Raw genomic sequence first — 22,146 nt, 5'->3', positions numbered from 1 at the left:
GTAAATATTACAGCTAATTAAGTAATTAAGACCAGAAGTTGGCATGGAAACCAGAAACAGATACGGCCCTCGTTGTCCAACTCTGCCTTACACCCTCTGTGCAATGAGTCCAGGCTTCTCCCACTTCAATCCCAATCATGCAGGCTTCCTAGAGCTACAATAAGTCTAATAGAGTAAATAACTCATTCATACCATGTAGAATAAATGTGCTTACTGTACACAGTCGAGGACGCATGATTATACAGGGCGTGCAGATTGTGGTAGTTATGGCACTGTATTGATGGTGCAGGAGACCCATGATTACGATGTGGATGTTATGACCGAGCGCTATTGCTGTGACAGGCAGTGGATATGATGATAACCTTTTATGATTGTTGGCGTTACTGCGAATGTTGATGATTCTGAGGCAGTATAGTGCCACTGCTCGTTTTAGATATGCACATTGGAGGGTATTTCTCAGATTGAGGTCGGGTACACTTACTGCTTTATGTAGTGATTCTTGTATTTTATGCATGTTATTATTATTTTTTTATTATTCATTGCCTGGCTGCAAAGGTTTTGCAGACAATAAAAGCCGAAAAGCTGAGATCTGAGAGATGTGAGGCTTCTCCCTTTGTCATAAAACAACACTGCATTCCTCTGACCAGCTGCTGGGATTATTGCTGTTTGTTCGGCCTGTTGGGGTTCCAGGCAGTAACCTTGGATGAAATCACTTGCTACTAGTCACTTTATTTGGTAATAATCTGTTCTAATAGCTGACCAAAGAGTAAACCATATGTTTATCAAGTCAACAAATAACCTAAAATATTGTTCGATTTAAAAATGATAGCTACTCAGCTATAAATTCCTCAAGAGTGAGGTTTGTATCACTGATGAAATTGTATTGTATTGTATTGTATTTATCGATGGTAGCCTATACGTGTGTGCATAAAATATGACAGTTCTGAGCTCGAGCAAAAGGTTGGGAAAACTCATGCAAGTTCCCTATGAATTGTTATTATTCTGACCAAAATGATATCTGATACAGTATTTCCCATTTAGTTTAACTTATGCTCGTCCACGCCATGTGCAGACTTGTGGGCAGTGGCACGCATTGCCGGGAGAGCAGCTGTACATTTGAAAGGGGGGTCTGGTTTGGACACAGTTTTGCGCAGTTCGAGTGGGATACTACTAAACTCCAGCCTCCACCAAGTTAGATAGGGCCAGCGGCAGCCTTTGATTCAGCGCAGCTAAGAACCTGGCACAAAATCCTCCTCAAATCCAAGGAGTAGTAGACAAAGCATTTTATCTTTCAACAAAGAAATCGCATTGGGACCCCATCAATCCTTGAAATATAAGAACGCATAACGAGCTGAAATTCCCACGCTATTTCACCAACAAGGACGACTTGCATCTACATGTATTCTGGGTTCACCATCACGGGCTGAGTGACACTGAGCTGAATTTGTACAGCAGTGGTGACAAAGGATTGACAATGCGCGTAATCCATGCGATTATTTTACTTGGTAAGTGGCTCTGAATTTCACTGTAGGCTATTTGACGATGGATCTTGCATGAAAGAAGTCTTGTAAATTGTACATTTGGTCTTTTTAGGATTAGTTCCGTGTTGGCAGCCAGGTCTGGACATTGAGCCTAGGTGTCTCTTTTTGGTTTTATGGAAGCATCTAAACAAAGCCATGTGCACGGGGAGAAAACGTCGGATTGATTGTGCTTATTACAACTATTAAAACTAACCGATACTATTTTTCAGGTTTGGTGAAAGTTCAGAAAACTTTTCTGAAACGGCTGTTCTGGTTTCCAGACTTTATTTTGTGTATATTGTGTTCAGTGATAGCAAAACAATACAGCATCTACATCATGTTTATTCATATTCTCTTGCTCTGCTTTGAGGAAAAAATACGGCAAGACTCGATGTGCATCTGAAGCGTGACTTAAAAGCCCATTGCTCAGCGAAGAGAGGTCAGGACTAGGAGGAATTATGTGGGTATCACAGATATTAAACATCCGTCCACTTAATACGCATCTAAAATTCACCCCATGCGCGGACAGCGACTTGTAATTTAGTGGGGAGGACAAGTGCTGCTGACTGACACAAAGGATATTTCACGCTAAAGACGCTAAAATCGTTGTGTTCCTCTGGTTTTCTTCCTAAAATGCTTTTATTAGCATGTGCAGGGTAGTAACTTAAGTTTTATGTATTTCCCAGGGGAACTGACGAACTTAAAAATAATTCCTAAATGTAAGTGTAATTGTAATTGTATGTAGGCTTGCTTAATTTCTATAGCCTACCATTTAACAGAAAATATGATTCAATCCAGTAAAAATCTTCAGATACCGTTAGAACGGACCTGTGGTTATAGCCAAATGGAAAATGGCTTGGAAACCAGTTCACCACCTTCAAATTCCTCAAATTAGAGCCCAAGCAGTATTTATAGTATCCTGTGTAGACATTTATTGTTAGACATTTTATCAGTTCAGTTGTGATTTAGTTTGCACCTCTCCTGTCTCCTGTCAGGGCTGCAGGCAATGTTTAGTAATGACTGCAGAGTGTGAGACTTCATGAATGCCAAGTGTCATGGAGTTAACTCGTTATCAGTGACTCAGTGATCTGAACAAATCATATTCTGTGGAGAGAAGCTTTTGATTTGTCAGTGTCAGTGATGATCAACTCATGATTCTCCCCCATTATGTAATTCCTAGAAGCACACCTCTCCCTCACTGTGTGGTGTATTTCTTGGTTTTCAGGATGTTCTTTTATTTTTGGTTTTAGGGACTATACAGTCAAAGCTGTAATTTTAAGTGAGAATTTTAGGGAAAATGTATTTTCCTGAATAAATCAGCAGTTGTGATGTTTGTGTCGGTATCAGTGATATGGGGGACCATGTGTCCCTTCAGTACATAGTCCGATTGTTACAATGTTTTTATTTCATACTTACATTATGTGCATCTCATGGTAATCTAAAAATAAATATTTCACTGAACTAGCTGACATCTGTTCCTCAACCAGTTTTATTTTATAGTCCCTTCTCTCTAAGGTCCCTTTAGTTTCTAGATTTGAAAGCAGCAGTGTAAGTTTCTGTCTGATTAACAGCATAGCTTGGACAGACCTGCCATACGCTTACATGCTGTGTGACTTTTGGGGGCATGAGAAAACGGCGAACAATTAAAAGGCAAAGACTTTATCAACATCTTCGTTCCTTTGGAAGGTGTGGTGCAGTGCTCTCTTCCTATGTTGTGGACATTCCTTCCTCCCCCCTCCAGGCATGTCAGGAGAAGAGGATACAGGAGTGGCAAGAGTGAGAAACGGATGGGGTAGAGCGCTGACACACCCATGCCAATAACACACTCTCGCCTCTGACGGAGGCATTTTACACACTCTCGCCTCTGACGGAGGCATTTTACACACTCTCGCCTCCGACGGAGGCATTTTACATAGCTCCAGGAGCAGACTCGTACTGTAGAGTAACATCCCCTCAGGACACCCACCACCACCACCCGCCAGGGGCTGTTTCTCACATCTATAAATCACAGAAAGGCTGGCACTGTCTCCCCTCTGTATACTGACACTGCTCCACAAACAGGGCATGGCAAAGGGGCTGGCTGAAACAGCTACAGTCCGATAAGGACAAACATACAGGCCCACACACACTGATAGCACTAGTGTACAACTCACACATACACAGGCCCACACACACTGTTTGCACTAGTGTATAGCACACACATACACAGGCCCACACGCACTGATAGCACTAGTGTACAGCACACACATACACATGCCCACACACACTGATAGCACAAGTGTACAGCACACACATACACATGCCCACACACACTGATAGCACAAGTGTACAGCACACACATACACAGGCCCACACGCACTGATAGCACAAGTGTACAGCACACACATACACATGCCCACACACACTGATAGCACAAGTGTACAGCACACACATACACAGGCCCACACGCACTGATAGCACTAGTGTACAGCACACACATACACAGGCCCACACACACTGATAGCACTAATGTACAGCACACACATACACAGGCCCACACGCACTGATAGCACTAGTGTACAGCACACACATACACAGGCCCACACACACTGATAGCACTAGTGTACAGCACACACATACACAGGCCCACACACACTGATAGCACTAGTGTACAGCACACACATACACAGGCACGTGCATACACACAGGCTCACAAAACACGTGTATACAATGGGTCATAGTCATGTACATGCCCACATATATACACATACACTTGCAACAGTACTCATAAGAGAAGTGTTTATCAGAGTGGTTTGTCGACAGGGGTCTCTGAAACCTATTGACCATTATTTAATATGTACTTCTCAGTAGAATTGCCATTGTTTTATTCTTGGAAAATGGCCTTGCCGACAGCTGCTGTTGGGAGTAAAGTATGTTTCACAGGGTAAAACAGTGCTGTGGGCCAGTGTCATTACTTAATGGCTGCAACGTATCGTTTCCATGGCTATGGCTGGTCACACAGACCTTCCCCCGATATGGCCCTTTCATTGGCCCTGGCTTTCACACATTCACAGTCCCTCTCCACTCCTGAATAGACGGCAGAGAGGGGGGGCTACGGTGACTCAGCTGTGTAAAGAAGCCCCTCGGTGCCCGGGTCCGGCTGAATGGGCCTCCTGAATGGGACACCATCGCTGGGAGGGGCCCGGGGGTCCTGAAACGATCAGTCACACCGCGGGGAGCGGGGGGGTGTCACACAGCGAAAAGGCCAGCCGCTCCTGACACGCACGTCTGTGGGTGGGAGAGTCTAGCGTACGCGCATTCGCCACGCTCTGTGTGCCACTTTGGAGTGCCAAGGGCAGCGGCGTAATAGTCGTTTATTTACCGTGACGTTAATGTACTCCTTCTTTCGCATTCTGATCCATAGACTCGCTTACTGTCTGTGATTCTGAGGCAATCTGCAGAAGGTGAGGTTTAGGCTACGGCAAAGACAATGACGCTATAAAAGACAATCTCTTAACTGCTTCTGCTGGCAGCTCTCTTTGACACGATTAGGCCTATCTCCTGGGACACCTGCTCCCGGACTCCCAGGAAGTACTGTATCTCAACGGGACCAGCCTGGCTAAATGAAAGATAAATAAGAAGTTCATGTTCCTCTGTGATAGAAGCTATTTTTAGAGTCTTTACTTTTGTGCCCCTTTTAAGAAATCATATCTCAACCAGTCAGTGACTGTGCAGTGCGGGGCGTCTCGGATAACCTCCATAATCCCCACAGGGTTGGTGATTTGTGTGGAAACTTAAGGTTTTCTGTTGAAGACAAATGTAATTCTGTGAAGTGTGTAGATTGGTTTTTCAATGCTCTCACCCATGAGTCAGTCATGAAATGGAAGCTGTCTCGACACAGCTAGAGCATCACAGCACTATACAACTGAAAGGTGATAACTTGAAAGAAATGTAAATCTGGGTTATGAAGTTCGTACAGGACGATGTGATGTGCTTGATTTAGTGGCTGCAGTGCTTTTTAAGTGTCTTTTTTTAGATTTGCGATCCAAGGGAAGGGAAAGTATCTGCCAGGATGATATTCTGTGAGGTATTCATTGTCTGTGTAGCAACGAAGGCCAGATTCAAATCGAGCATTTTTGGACAACGGAAACTGGTTTGTAATTCAGTTGTTCTAAAATGTGCTGTAACAATTTTTATTCACTTCCCGTGACATACTACATGTACTAGCCATGAAACAACATGCTCACATTCATAAGGCTAAATGTAGCTACATAGATTCCCAAGAGTTAGGCAGTTGGCAGTTGATGGGTGACCACTACCTGATTTTCATGAGGTTGTTTTATGGTTGGTGTAAATTTGGTGTGTGGTCACATTGTGTGTGTGTGTGTGTGTGTGTGTGTGTGTGTGTGTGTGTGTGTGTGTGTGTGTGTGACCCGCTCTGTTTATATGAATCTCAGGCGGGGATGTTATTTTTACGGCACAGCAGGAAGGAAGGTAGATCAGTCAACATCTTGCCCCGTAGGCCAGCAGCCTTTCTTCTTTTGCCGCGTGTGAATGGAGGCTGGCACGCTAAACGGGATTGGCCGAGCGCCTGCTGAGTATCAGCAGGAGAACCTCCCGCGGAGAGGCGGCCGCAGCCCAGCGTGCAGCAATCACGCCCTGACCTTCACGTCCCCCAACACCACCACAGAGCTCCACCGTCACCGACCTGCCTGTTACGTTCTCAGGCGTCCAGGGGTAGGAGGGAGTACGCAACAAAATTATAATTAAATAAAAATGACCGGGAGGATGTATTTGAGGAGTGAAAATGATCGAACAAACCAGGTTTGAGGTGCAATAGTTGTATTTACAAAAAATGTACAGTGGCGGTGCTATTTACAGTTTTCAAACAAGACAAAGACACATCGGGTACGAGGCCAAGGGACCTGGGTGTTGCCAAATCAATTAAATGAACAAAACCAAAGAGAGCTAAAAACAAAATACATACTAACTGTAACAAAATAATATCTCTACTCTATAATCAAAAGTACATAGGTGGCAATCACCCCTTTCCTAAGGTGTCTAAACAATGGTTCACCCTACGTGCAGCAACAGTGTATAGAGGCCTCTGTCTTACCTGCCCCAGGGCCTACACACGGACAACCACATTCACAGGAGTAGGAGAACGGAGGAACACGCATGCACACAACAGGGTTATGAAGGCAATGAATGGGCAAGTCAAGCATCGCCCCCTATAGGGCAGCCAACACAGTTTATATAAGCAGAGGGATGTGATTGGTGGAGGCGGGACCAGGGCAATGATGATGGACAGCAGGGACAGCGAATGGAAATGGTTGATGGCTTCATCTGTAGAGTTTAAGGGGGGGGGGAACAGACAGACATACATACGTGGAACGTAACACGCCCACCAACAAGAACAAATTTACCCCGTAAATTTGTTCATACCAAGAATGAAATCTATCATACTTTAAAGAGTATTGTATTCTTCATTCTTTTTTTTGTTAACATAGGCCTACCCTATGTACGAGACAAAGCATCTGCTAAAACATTGTCCTTACCTTTTTTATGTTTTATTTCTAGGTTGTAACTCTGAATTATGAGTGACCAACGCATTAACCTCTGGTTTTGATTGTACATTCTAGATAAAAAAACTAATGGATTATGGTCTGTGTATATAACCACTGGGACAGAGCTGGATCCAACATACACTTCGAAATGTTGCAATGCCAAAAGTAAGGCCAGTGCTTCCTTCTCTATTGTAGAGTAGTTTAGCTGGGGCTTAGTGAATTTCCGCGAAAAGAAACAGATGGGGTGATCAATTCCGCCTGCATCTTCCTGCAGTAGCACAGCTCCAGCTCCCAAGGCGCTCGCGTCTACCTCTAACTTAAACGGCAGCGCGAACTCCGGGGCGGCGAGCACGGGAGCACTGCACAACAAGGCTTTGACGCTTTCAAATGCATGTTGACAATCTTGTGTCCAGATAAACTGTCTTGCCGAACTGAGCAAACTTGTCAGGGGAGCTAAGACTGAAGAAAAGTTACGGCAAAAGCTACGGTAGTAGCCAGCCATTCCAATAAACCTACGCAACTCGCGTTTGGTCGTAGGTGCGGGAAAATTGGTAATGGCCATAATCTTTGCATTAACAGGCCGTACTTTACCCTGACCAACCTGCTTCCCTAAGTAGGTGACAGTTGCTTTCCCAAACTCGCATTTGGCAAGGTTGACAGTTAGCGAAGCAGATGTTAATCGGTCAAACACCATTTGGAGGAGTTGTACATGTTCTGTCCAAGTACTGGAATATACCACCAAATCATCCAGATACGCATTGCAGTTCGGAACACCGGATAAAACACTATTTACCAACCTTTGAAAGGTGGCCGGAGCATTTCTCATCCCAAAAGCCAAGACGTTGTACTGCAAAAAATCGTCAGGGGTCACAAATGCAGAGATTTCCGAAGCACGGGACGTCAAGGGGACCTGCCAATAACCTTTCAACAGGTCGAGTTTACTTACATATCGAGCGGAGCCAATGTTGTCAATGCAGTCCTCCATCCTTGGGAGAGGGTAAGAGTCGGGTACAGTAACTGCATTGACCTTCCGAAAGTCCGTACAAAACCGGAGTGTTCCATCTGGCTTGGGCACCAACAAACACGGCGAACTCCAAGGACTTGAACTAGGGCGGGCCAACTGATTGTCCAAGAGATACTGTACCTCTTTTTTCATGGCCGCCCGTTTGGCAGCATTCACTCGATATGGGTGCTGCCGGATTGGGGCAGAGTTATTCACCTCTACGTCGTGCTGTATCACTGATGTTTGTGTAGGAGTGTCATTAAAGAGCATAGGATACTCTGTGATTAGTTTGACCATATCGGAACTATGTTCTTTTGGCAAATGGGTAAGGTGGGAAGACAGATCCGCTAGTACTTCTGAATTTAGTAGCTTAGCGCACTGCTGTGGTGCGTTACGGAGCAGCAGACCGTCCTCATCCCCAGCCAGATCAGAAGTGACCACCGGGAACACCGAAGCTATAACCGAGACCGGTAAAACATTATCCTCCTCCAGTTTTGGAGTTCTGGCATGGTACATCTTTAACATGTTTACGTGACACATTCGGGACTGACGTCTACGGTCAGGAGTGCGAATGATATAGTCAGTATCACTTAACTTCTCTTCCACAGTGTAAGGACCTGAGAAGCGAGCAGACAGCGCAGAACCTTGAATAGGCAGCAAAACCAGCACCTGATCTCCGACACTAAAGGAGCGCACAACCGACTTCCGGTCATAACGCTTTTTCATAGCGCTCTGAGAAGTGGTAAGTGCCTCTTTTGCCATAGAGCAAGCCCGATGTAAGCGCTCTCGAAACTCACTTACATAGTCCAACACATTAGTGGACCTAACAGACGAGTCAGACATGATTTGTTCTTTAAGAACTTGCAGGGGCCCTCGTACTGTGTGACCGAAAACCAATTCGGCTGGGCTAAAGCCAAGTGACTCCTGCACAGTTTCTCTTAGGGCAAACAACGCAAAAGGCACTCCTTCGTCCCAGCTATTTCCAGTTTCCAGACAGTATTTTCGTAAAACTGATTTAAACGTCTGATGCCAGCGTTCGAGCGCACCTTGCGATTCGGGATGGTATGCGGAAGAGACCTTATGCTTTATTGCAAGGGAACTTAAAATCTGTTTAAATATCTTTGACAGAAAGTTAGATCCCTGATCGGTCTGAAGCGTCTTAGGGAAGCCAAAGGTTGAAAAGAACTTGGTTAAAGCCTTCACCACTGCTTTAGCAGTAATGGCACGGAGAGGAATCGCCTCCGGAAATCGTGTAGCTGCACACATGAGGGTAAGTAGAAATTTATTTCCGCTTTTACTTTTCGGTAACGGACCCACACAATCCGCTATCACTTGAGTGAATGGTTCACCCATAACAGGGATAGGACATAGAGGAGCAGGAGGAATTACCTGGTTGGGTTTTCCCGTCACCTGACAACTATGGCAGGTTCTGCAATATTCCGTAACCGTGGTCTTTAATTTGGGCCAGAAAAAATGTTGCAAAACCCGGTTATACGTTTTGGTTATTCCTAGGTGACCAGACCAAGGGTTCTCGTGTGCCAACGATAACACCTGCTGGCGATACGGTGTGGGTACAACTATTTGAGTTACCACACCCCAATCCATGCCAGCGGCAACAGGTAATGACCATTTCCTCATCAACAGATCCTTTTCCACGAAATAAGCTACTGGCCTATCTTTCGCAGCTTCAAGGGTGACAGCAGATTTAAAACACTGCTTGAGTGATGTATCCGTTTTCTGAGCGTCAATAAGCTGCTCGCGTGTGACTGGCAGCTTCATCGAAAGTATCTCCCTTGACAAGTGTTTCTCCTTTACCTTTTTGGGCGATCTCTCGGGTACCGGAACATCGCTAGCGAACGGAGTGGCTAAGATAGAGTCTGACAAATTCACCTGCTCGCCCCATTTTCGTGCTTGTGCTCGGGTAAGCACACATGCAGGGTAAATGTCAGAGGGAGTTTTCGAAACCTCTGGCGTAGCGTGTGTCTCAGGGTTTTTCACAACCTCTAGTACAGGGTACACTTTTCCACCGGCAATATCGTTCCCCATAATGAGGTCTATCCCTGGAACTGGTAAAGAAGAACGCACGGCTACTTTAAAACAGCCAGACATTAAATCCGTGTTAACTTGCACCTTATGCAACGGAACACTAATAAAACCCATCTCGATTCCTTGAACTATGATGTCCGCCCCACAGGAGGACGTATCTGACAAGGGCAAGACCCCCGCCAGTAAGAAGGACTGGGATGCCCCAGTGTCCCTTAAAATTCGAACTGCCTTTTGGACATTCGGTTCCCCAACCAGAGACACAAATCCTTCAAATACGAATGGTGCGTAGCCAACGCTACCTTCTTCACTGGTACTGGGAAGTTTATGAGATACTGCTCTAACCAACCCGGTAGGTTTTGGGGTACTGGTATTTTTATTTTTTAATAAATAACAATCTGCTATTACATGACCCTTTTTGTGGCAGTAAAAACACTCCCGCTCTTCCTTAGAGCGTGTAGGGGGAGATTTAGGGGGTTTAACTGATGACGCAACCTCAGCTTCAGCAGTTTTCCCACTAGACGTCGCAAACACACCTTTATGTGTGAGGGTAAACTCATCGGCAAAGATTGCCGCCTCATTTAAGGACGTAACCTTTTGCTCATTCAAATATACTACACACCTCTCTGGCGTGCACTTCTTAAATTCTTCCAATAAAATTAATTCTCGGAGTGAATTATAGTCTGTGGATTTGCTAGCAGCACACCATTTATCGAACAGAGCTCCCTTCTCCCTAGCGAACTCAACAAAAGACTGAGTCGAGGTCTTTCGGTAGTCTCTGAACTTCTGCCTATAAGCCTCCGGCACCAACTCATAAGCACGGAGCACCGCAGCCTTAACGACTTCATAATTTAAACTATCGGCAAGCGACAAGATAGCCACTGCATCCTGCGCTTTACCGGTCAGTTTACACTGCAGCAAGGTGGTCCAAATGTCTTTTGGCCAGTTTAGTGCAGTAGCAAGGCGCTCAAAAGTGCTAAAATAGGTATCCACCTCCGTCTCCCGAAAAGGGGGAATAGCTATGTGCCTTCGCACGTCATAGTGCGTAGAAAGTGGCGCGGGCATAACTGAGGCTGGTAACGTAGCAGCTTGCACAGCGGCGCTCTCCAACTCCAATTTACGTATCTTCAACTTAGTCTCCGCCTCAATCTCCAGTGTCCGCATAGCTAATATATGCTCAAACTCAATTCTCTGAGCTCTTTCTATGGCCTCTCTGGCTTCCCGTTTCTCCCTGGCTTCTTGTTCTAGTTGCAGGCGGGCTAAACGAATTTTCAACCTCGCCCCAACCATCGACTCAGACGATGCCGACACCGACGAGAGCCCTTCGAACCTCGGCAGAGTTACCGGCTGCGGCGGGGTAATCGGCAACGGCCTCTCCTTCTCCTCCGATCCGAAGGAAGCCGCAGCACCCTGCTCCAGCTCAGGTTGGACCGCAGGCAGGACAAAGATACCCAGCTCTACCAATTTATCCCATACCACAGACCGAATATTTTTTTTCAAAGACTGTGTTGTTACTGGGATGCCATAATGCTGTGCAATACGAATTAATTCTGCCTTACGACACTTGTCAAAACCAGAAACAGAAAGGTTTCTAATAAATGTTTCCACTTCAAACTCCGCGTGCTTGGTTTCAATGTTCTCCATTCTGAATACAAGTTTCTGTACAGCCTACGAAGCACACTCAATGGTTGACGATATTTACAAAACGCTCAATATCCCGGACGAGCCCCCATTTTTGTTACGTTCTCAGGCGTCCAGGGGTAGGAGGGAGTACGCAACAAAATTATAATTAAATAAAAATGACCGGGAGGATGTATTTGAGGAGTGAAAATGATCGAACAAACCAGGTTTGAGGTGCAATAGTTGTATTTACAAAAAATGTACAGTGGCGGTGCTATTTACAGTTTTCAAACAAGACAAAGACACATCGGGTACGAGGCCAAGGGACCTGGGTGTTGCCAAATCAATTAAATGAACAAAACCAAAGAGAGCTAAAAACAAAATACATACTAACTGTAACAAAATAATATCTCTACTCTATAATCAAAAGTACATAGGTGGCAATCACCCCTTTCCTAAGGTGTCTAAACAATGGTTCACCCTACGTGCAGCAACAGTGTATAGAGGCCTCTGTCTTACCTGCCCCAGGGCCTACACACGGACAACCACATTCACAGGAGTAGGAGAACGGAGGAACACGCATGCACACAACAGGGTTATGAAGGCAATGAATGGGCAAGTCAAGCATCGCCCCCTATAGGGCAGCCAACACAGTTTATATAAGCAGAGGGATGTGATTGGTGGAGGCGGGACCAGGGCAATGATGATGGACAGCAGGGACAGCGAATGGAAATGGTTGATGGCTTCATCTGTAGAGTTTAAGGGGGGGGGGAACAGACAGACATACATACGTGGAACGTAACACTGCCACTGCAACCACTGTCCCTGAGCTAGCCGTGGAGGAAGCCGAAATCTCATCTTTCAGTTATTACTATTCAATTAATCTCAACCATAGCTATTCATTTTTAGTGTGCCCAAATTGCTGTGTGACAAATTCTTTAAAAGGACTCAGTGCAGACTTCACATTTGTCATGTGCTGTTCATATTACATTCTAGCTCAATAGGCCTACTTATACAGCGGTCTATGCAAAAAAATAAAAATAAAATAATAATAATAATTGTGCTGTAATTGTACAGGGATGGGGTGGCCTGGAGTGGTGGGCCCAATGTGGGATCTTTTTGAAAACTCCTGGTGGCATCCCTGTCTCCAGTATCAGTGCTTTTTTAATTAGTTTCTTCACTGCGACTGACATACATTGCAATTACTATGCAAATACTGATGCTTTTCTTTTTTTTAAATGAATGCTAAAATAAGCACTGTTTGTGACAGTGATGAGAATTAATATTAATGAAAGATGATCCTGCCGTATGATATTTTATTGAAGCATATTGCGTTAATGACTGCTTTGGATTTGTTTTGTAGCTGCAGGGCTAGCCGTCTGCTCAGGCTGTCCCCATGAAAATAATACTTGTGTTGGAAGCATATGGAAGACTTGTCTCTTTGGTTCTTTTTGGCTCATTAGATCCCATCTTTCAATATTAACCAAGCTTTCGTTATATTTTCAAAGCCTGGTTTTTATCTAAGGCAATCTTATGCTGATTTGTGTTTGTATTTAAGAATACATTTCCTAGTGGTTTTGTTGAACTGTTGTTTTTATGTGCAGCAAACTGTTTGCCTTGGTTATCGCCAATCTCAGGAAGTCTTAAGGGTTTTGGAGATAATCCCCTTCCCATTTGTTTGAAGTGACAATCAGTCTTGTACACACTTCTTTACCATCATTCTCAACCTCTGGTGGTGCCATGGGTGTCGGATTTCATCGATTTTCATCGAATTGCTCTTAACTACACTTTTAATGTATACCTAGTATTCACCAAATATATAAAAACGAATCTGAATTGCAACCCACAGCTCATGAAAGGGAATTAAAAAACCTACAGAAATGCTCCACAAAAACGGCTTTAACTCCAAACTCTTCTTGTTTTGGTTTTATAATGCACTTTTTCCCCTTGAAGAATATACCTGGCCTTCGAAGTTTGTAAGTTCACTACCACGTCAGGTTAATATAATTTTTTTAAAATAAATAAAAAAGGAAAGCCAATATGATTGTTGCACTCAAAAAAATATGTATCAACTGTATTCTTCTGATTTGTCACAGAACCCTAGTGTGTGTTCACGTGTAGAGCTTTTGAAGTCTGTAGTGGAAGAAGGTTCAGTTCCACCTGAACTTGACATTGCCCTTGGGGTCATAATGGCTTATAACAGGGGGGGCGACAGAGGTGAGCACCCTGTATTGTTCACACGACTCTGAGAAAGAGGGTGTGTTAATCCCCTTGGTTGTACTGTGAAGGACTCTGTCAGCTATAATTACATTGCAAACTACTTGAGGAAATTACATTTCCCAGTAGGAGGTCGATTAGCGGTCCACTGTGTCAGAGTCACTTCACGTGAGGAAAAGGACTGATAGAATGAATAAAACTTCTGACACCATATTGTGTCTTGTGGTTACCAAACACACGCATGTTGACTGTGCAAGATGATAGAGCTTACATTAACTGGGACCCTACTGAGTGTACTCAAAAGGCAGTAGTTCATTGTCAAGTGCAATCTAGCAAGCTGGCAGTCCATTTCCATTTGCCAAATGGCAATTAAATCTGTTGTTGAACTATAGTGTATGAATAAGTATTAGTAATAATATTCCAGTCCTGTACACCTTACTGTCTGTTGAGTTTTTTCTGTGTGCTGTGGTGTGATTTTAGTATCAAAATTGTGATGCTTGTACTTTGTGACAAAGTAAATATTTTGCCATTGTGATGGCACTATTAGAAATGCAGTCTAATGAAACTACCCTGATTTTACTGTAGATATTAGAGGTGCAGCACACTGAAATTACACTCAATTTGTGGTCTCGTTTTCTCCAGGATTTCTTTACCAGCACGGCCAAAGTGAATCCACCAGCCCTGAAGATGACTCTGCCAACGGGACCGAAACCACATCGGAAAACAACAAAGTGGTTACCATCACTGCTACCCCCGTGGGCTCCCTAGCCACAGAAAATAACTCTATGATAACATCCCAAGGCTCTTCCCCTTCCCAAACAACGGTGACAAGCTCAGGTGGAACTGAACCTTCTTCCACTACTGACGTCAGAAGCTCTACTCGCATTAGTACCATGCCCACCAGTCCACAACAGGTCACCAAAACCTCCCAATCAAGCTCCACACTTTTTACCCCTTCTACTGTGACCCAAAGCCCAGTCCAAACAACCACAGCTATGGAGCACACAGCAGTGCAGCCTGTGTCGAGTTCCACCACTGCAGCAACCACAGGGGTCTCTTCCAAGCCCAGCCCAACAACAGAAACTACGGTCCATATAACCCAGAAACACTCAGGTAAGATTCCTACAATGAACCAAATCTGAGGTTACATCCCGCATATCACCCAGTACATCTCAGATATGTGCCTTGTTCACTTAGAGTTAGAGTTTGAGTTAGATCCATAGCGATGTCCTCTGACACATATCTGTCAGCAAGTTTTAAAGTTACAGGTTGAGAGAGAATACATTTGAGCAGGTAAGAACCTTTTCTTTTTCTCCACATATCATTTTGGCTGAAAAGTGCATGGAACTTAGCGATATTGGAGGCCAGGCCATTTTTATGAAGTTTGCATTGTGGATTATGTCTTGTGTAATTCGGCATGTATTATATATTAGTATTTTAACGCAGTGTGTTCGAAAGGGCTGCCATGACATAAGTGAAGGAAGAATGCTATGCTGTTATTTGAATTAGCACTTTTTTGGTGTCACTTAAAACATAATGTTTTTGTTTTTTTTACTAAATATATTGGTGAATAGTTCCAATTAGAAATGCAGTAATCATGCACAGTTTACTTATGTGCTAACTTATCCATATGAAGCAGTGTATTAGTAGTTAATTAGGGATCAAGAACATTAAATGTCAACTTTAGATATGAGTGCAACTGCTAGGATTCCAGCTCTGTCACAGTCACACATCAGTGACTTAGCAGTCACATCTCCCGGGTCACAGTGAGCAGTAGCGGTCTAAAATTGTCACATGCTGATGTCAGCCATTAATTTCCCTGTAGTGAAAAGCCAGCTGTCAGGAAAGCGGCTGGTCCTACACTGGCCACATCTTTAACTGCAAGTCCTCATATGTCTCTCCCTCTCTCTTCTCTCTCTCCTGACCTCTCCAGCATCCACCTCCGGCAGTATGAGCCAGCCTGTGGTGACCAGCAGCACTTCTGCAACCAAGAGCACAGCCATAGCCCCGGGCACGAACAGAACCGGCACCACGGCTGTACAAAGCTCTCAAAAGCCCTTCAGTGTAAGATAGAGAATCACATTCTCTGCCGTACACTCCATTTCATGCTATCCACTGGCTAATTTTTATTTTTGCTGTGTTCATAGATGACCTTCTCTACAGAGGACAACCGGGTAAGCACCATTGTCCAGACGCTGTAAAACGGTTGAAATCTCTGCTGAGTGCAGAGGCAAACGGTGTAGAAGCAGGATGCCACCAGCCACGCCCTGGCCAGGGAGTGAGAAAGGAACAGAAATGGAACCGTTGGCTTTCCTGACCTGTGACCTTAGTGATGAAACGCATTACTCTTACCGTCCATCTCCAAAGCCAGGAAGGGAAAGCATGCATCACGACTTAGAAAAGCATCCTGCCATCACTGTGTGGGAAATGCTGTCATTGCCGAAATCCTCTGCCTCCCTCCCTCTCACCCTCCCTCTCTGCACAGCTGTGCATCGTAGCTGAGGGCTTCCTTATTAAAGTTAGCAGAATAGCTTACACCTCGCCACACAGGAAGGATTCTTCATGACCTATGACCCGTCTCCATGGAAGCAGGAGGGGCAACAAGGAAACTTGCCTCCCACACCACCTTCCTGAATAATACACAGCAGGCATTTTGTACTGGAGTGAAACCCTTCATCTCAAGTGCAGTGGGAAAGCATACGCTTAACTACTCCTTGCCTACAAGTGCCTAATGTGTTGTTGGCAGGAACCAATTCAGCAGAAACACAAAGACCTCTGTCAACACCTCTGTCAACACAACCGGACGAGTCCCAGTCCCACCATTGCAGACTCCTGGTCATAGTTAGTCAAATACGAGCCAGATGACTAGCATAGCCTAACCTTCCAGTCAGATCTTATGCTGGATTTTCAGAATTCTTAGGTATCCAGATATGCTTTAGTCAGATGATGCATCAAATTGGAGGTAGTAGGATACGTGTGCCTATTTACACTTTTGGGATTTGAATTGAGAAGAACTACTCCAAATGATTTGCTTTTATGTTTAATGTCTTGGCCAATTGAGAAATTTGTTACTTCTGTGTTTTTAATTGTAAGCCAATGAAATGTATCATTACTGCGTTGCGGATGATCATCTGCACGTACCTCCCACCTCCTGCAAAAAAAATTATAATTTGGAAAAACTTTGCTCAGTAGGGCACCTTTAGAAGATGACATTTTCAGACATGTTCTTTGTCTTCTTTGGTATGCAGTAGCAAAAGAAAACATCTAATATATATAAAAAATGACCTTCTAAAGGTCCCCTTCATGGCAAAGCTTGGCACAACTTTGAACATTGAGACTGAGAATCTTTAGAGAAATATGATGACACAACAAAATAGGCAAGTCTCACTTCACTTAAAATAACTTCTCTTAACTATCAACTTGCATGGGATGGAAAATACTGTAAAAGCAGCAAAGAAAGTTCCTGTTACACTTGAAACAGAGAGGAAGAAAGAAGTTCCGGGCTACTGCTGACACACACGTGTTTTTTAATAAAATGACTTCTTTCTTCCTTTCCGAAAATGATGACACATGAGCTGGACTGATCTGGGACCCCTGCAGCCATTACGCGTGTTCTGGGTTATTCAGCCCAGTCCAGACTCCACACTGCACAATAAAGAGTTTATAAATCAAGTCATTAAACTTCAAATGAGAGATTAAACTTTCATTTCACATTTTTACATTTCACTGTAGAAAAATTTGATGTAGATTTGGTTGGGCTTGATGTGTACACTTACCTTATGTTTTAAGGTAAGTATACCTATTCACGTTTTCCCCCATATTTTTAACATTAGACCTTTATGAAATGTGTAAATTTGAGATGCCAGGTGAAGAGGGCAGAGCTTTAATGCTGTTCATGTGTCTGACCAGGGGGAGGACGGACGTGAGAAAGACCTGTATCAGATCTGCCAGGAGCTGATGAAGAACATGCAGAAGGCTAATTGCACACTGCAGGGGCATTATGGGGAAAACAAGAAGATTATTTTCGAAGGTGCAGTCATACACGGTGGGTTCAGTCAAATATTATTATATTACAATGTCAATTAATATTCAAATAAAACTGCTATTTTATTACCACAACCTGTGGGAAGAATTATGACGATACTCAGCATGAGAGGGTCAGAGGTTAAAACTCTTCTGACAATAATTTGAAGCTTATTTGTGCATTCATTTGTGCAAATGTAAATGGAGAGAGCTGAACACCTTTTTAATAGGGCTTGCAGCTTTGTTATTTAAGTGATGAATGTTCTGTAAAGGAATGCAATATACTAGCCCTCGGCCCTCGACAAAGTACTGTACATTACTAATTCAATGCAATTAGAATACGGCGATTCTTCTTGAGACAAAATGGCTCCCATTGTCACACCAGTTATGTCCACGAATAACACCTGACCCAATCTCTCGCTGAAAGTCACTGAAGCAAATCTGTATCGTACTATTTGTATTAGTTATGACTCTCACATTTCATCTAATACCCATTTCTTCTCTCAGTTAGCCCTGCGTATTTGGAAGAATATTACAACGACCTCAAGGTACGCCGCTACTTAACATGCATGAAAAGCTTTGGATAAACAGTGAAGAGAAAATGTAAGCACCGATAAAGACACTTAATAGAGTGGCCCCTGGATGCAGCCAGCATGGCCTGTGAGCTTGGCCCCAGTCTATCAGCAGCTGGAATTCTGTAGGAAGCGCACAACAAAGCTCATTCACTCGGAAGCTCACTGTTTATGGAAGTACAGAATGATGTCTGTTGTTGTTTCAGAACAACCCATAATGCTTGACTGGCTTCCAGCGACAGGCCAGGCAAGGGCATATGGATAACGCTAGTGTCATGGCCGTCAAAACACAGGGCAACCACTCTGTATATAGAGCTCTCTATGCAGGAAAGACATGCTCTATCATAGGATGAAGGTGCTCACTCAGTGCTATGGAGTACAATGGCTGAAATCAACCGTGCAATGTGTGGCACAAAATCTCCACTACACAGCCACCAGAACCCATGGCTGTTGGAGCACGTGTGTTTTCATTTTTTGTTCACTGTCTGAATTATATTCTGGCAAATGGCTGTTTGGCCAAACTTCTAGCCAGTTTTTTTTGCAGAATATAGTCAGGCTGCTATAAATACTAGACTAAAAGAAGCCCTTTTTAAAATGTTCCGTTACTGGATTGGGCTCTGACTAGATAGCACATCGACTGGTTTTTTCACACGTTCTACAGAGACCGACACCTGACAACTCCACCCTGACCATCATCCTGGGCTCCTGCAGTGCCCTGCTGGGCGTGATAATCTTCCTCACCACCTACACTGTGTGCCGCCTCAAAGCCAAGAGGAAGGACCAGGTGAACCACTTATTCAAGGACACTCTTTTTCTCACACATATATACACACACATACACACACATACACACACACACACACACACACACAGACACACACACACACACACACACACACACACACTTATGTCTGTCGTTACTCGTGCAGCTTGCATAACACAGGAACAAAAAAATAAACTACGAGCCAAGGACTTGAATGCTTCACGAGAATGAAGGAAACACTTAAAAAATCCCAACAGTTATCTCTGATAATAGATGTATTGTGAAATGTTAAATTTCTTGTGCAAAGGCAGATTTTTGCCCCAGTCTAAAAGGAAGTGACACAGCAGAAACGACTATCGGCTACAAATCAGCGCACAATTTTACTTTATTTTAAAAACAGTCTGAAATGCAAAGGGTAACGACCACACAGTTAGGAGGCAGAGAGAAAGGACACCATCAATGACAGGAGCAGGCCTGGCCTCCTAACTGTGTGGTCGTTACCCTTTGCATTTCAGACTGTTTTTAAAATAAAGTAAAATAGTGAGCTGATTTGTAGCCGGGCCTGCTCCTGTCATTGACGGTGTCCTTTCTCTCCGCCTACAACCTCGACAGCAACACCTGACAGAGGAGCTGCAGACGGTGGAGAACGGTTACCATGACAACCCCACTCTGGAGGTGCTGGAGGTGCAGTCTGAGATGCAGGAGAAGTCCGCCCTGAGCGCGGAGCTGAGCGACAGCTGGATCGTCCCCGGAAACAGCCTGGCCAAAGAGGACATGGCTGACGAGGAGGACACGCACCTGTAGGCCAAGCGCTTTGACCCCTGAAGTCAAGGGTCAACACGGATATACCACGTGCCAGTCAAAGGATGACTGCAGTCGCCATAGAAACACTACCATGCCGGGAAAGCATACGCGCTGTGTACACACGTTGGTGTTGTTCCTTTGTTATCTCACAGACTGACCTTCTGGCCACCAATATATGAAATCATTGAATATATGAAGTGCCAAACTCTCACTTCCAAACCCAAATTTACAATCTTTTGGCACAAATCTGTACCTTGACTGTCATGTGATTCCAATCTGCACAATTAAACTGAATGTACAGTACAGTATTTTAATCTATAAAATCAAGTGTAAAATTATATATTTATCTCATATGGATACTGTGTAAGGGGATGTGATAAACACATTTGCAAAATAATGTGTTACATACAATTCAAAATGATGTTTCCTACAGCTAAGGCTCTCTGGGTAGTGGATTGCATATACTGCCACTGGGTAATATACCTGGTCTGGTTGACTCTCTAGCATGAGATCTTTCCTATGACATGCTTTGCTAATAAAACAACAGTCAGTTTCTGATGAACCATGCATAGCACAGATACTGGCCAGTATAAAGCATAATGCTGATTAAAACCTGCCAATCACAAACTGTTCATTTAGAGACCGCGTCTGGGGTCCAGCCTACCTCTGGGATTGTTGACTGTTTGTACCAAAAAGATATATTGCCACTAGAGGTCAGTGTTCTACAGTCAGAATGCACTTTTGTTTTCTTTTTATTTGTTTTCTTCACTTCTTTTCTGTGTTTGCCTTACTGTATGTTGCATCTGCCCCATAAAAAATACAAAGGAATTTGATCGATAAACTCTGATGCAACACAGTGTTTGGCTGTATATACCTGCATTTCTTTCCACATTCTTGCAACACTGTACTTTTTCTATAAAGGCATAATCTTTGGAGCAGCGTACTTGTACATTACTTTTACATGTGTAAAACTCAAGTGACAAACGGTTTAATATGGAGTTAAATACCAACCTCAGGATACATTCAGGTCATCTTTACTTACTGTCAGTGTACAGTTAAACAATGGTTATAACTTGACTCCTTGTGTCCACTGTGCACTGCCACGCAGTTACGGTTAATGGTAAATGGTTGGCATTTAGATAACGCCTTTATCCGAACACAATTCATGTTATCCATGTACAAATGACGCTTCTCGTTCACCCATTCATACACTCACTCACACACCAAGGACGATTGGCTGCCATGCAAGGCACCAACCAGCACATCAGGACACTTCGACACACCTAGAGCGGGATCGAACCGACAACCCTCCGACTGCTCTTACTACCTGAGCCTGAGCCAATGTCGCCCTGTTATGAGGCATGATTATGAACGGGTTTGTCTCTTCAGGCACTGCTCACACGTAGCCACTGATGATTTTCCACTAGAAAAATAGCATTAGCATGTCAAATCACCAGATTTGCATATCCTGCCAGAGGTCCTCCAGAGAGCATGGCTTAGCACGCCATCTCTTAGTCGCCGTGTCTCCTGGTCAAAGCGGAGGGACGGTACATCACAAACAGGAAGTCCAGGAACAGTGTTGCAGTTGCAAGGATGTTGCAGTAAGTGCCAGTGGGAGTCATTTTGGCTAAAATCCTGAGCATTTAGGCAAGTCACTAGTGCAGATGCTGGTCAGCGGAGAGCCCTGTGAATGAACTTCAGCCGTTTAGTGCACTTTCTGGTGCAGTACACCTTAGTTTTATTTTATTTATTTATTCATTCATTTAACCACAGGTGCCTTTTGTGATGACAAAAACATACCTTCTCCACCCAGACCAACAATCTAGAATTGTAATAGTGCCTACCAGGAAGATAGTGGTGAGTCTTGCACATGCTAAAGGTCTCAGTAAAATCAGGCCCTGCGACTAAACCGCAATTTCCTGCACTGGTCTTGAGCTAAATAGAGTAAAATTTGGAAACCCTGTGTGTGTCACTTAAGAGTATTCATTAGGAGACTGGGCACTTCAGGGGCTGTTGAAAATAATATTTTCAAGGT

General features: G+C 44.0%; 1 protein-coding gene across 1 annotated transcript; it reads left to right on the top strand.

Annotated features, from left to right (window-relative positions):
• The first annotated feature begins 1,323 nt into the window (after window positions 1-1,323).
• Window positions 1,324-20,936, top strand: podxl (podocalyxin-like). The gene is made up of 8 exons (XM_061253220.1): window positions 1,324-1,505; window positions 14,592-15,062; window positions 15,883-16,013; window positions 16,097-16,123; window positions 17,859-17,994; window positions 18,480-18,520; window positions 19,206-19,328; window positions 19,920-20,936. The coding sequence occupies exons 1-8, from the start codon at window positions 1,475-1,477 to the stop codon at window positions 20,109-20,111; spliced, it is 1,152 nt and encodes a 383-aa protein (XP_061109204.1). The 5' UTR covers window positions 1,324-1,474; the 3' UTR covers window positions 20,112-20,936.
• Window positions 20,937-22,146: the final 1,210 nt, after the last annotated feature.

The sequence above is a fragment of the Conger conger genome, chromosome 8 (assembly GCF_963514075.1).
Source record: "Conger conger chromosome 8, fConCon1.1, whole genome shotgun sequence".
In the NCBI taxonomy this organism is placed as follows: Eukaryota; Metazoa; Chordata; class Actinopteri; order Anguilliformes; family Congridae; genus Conger; species Conger conger.
The sequence above is the reverse complement of the archived record's forward strand: the minus strand, read 5'-3'. Positions and strand labels throughout refer to the sequence as shown.

Coding starts and splice junctions, on each gene's coding strand:
- podxl (XM_061253220.1), top strand. CDS start 1,475: ATGCGCGTAATCCATGCGATTATTTTACTTG. Junction 15,063..15,882: donor TATAACCCAGAAACACTCAG/GTAAGATTCCTA, acceptor TGACCTCTCCAG/CATCCACCTCCGGCAGTATG. Junction 16,014..16,096: donor GCTCTCAAAAGCCCTTCAGT/GTAAGATAGAGA, acceptor CTGTGTTCATAG/ATGACCTTCTCTACAGAGGA.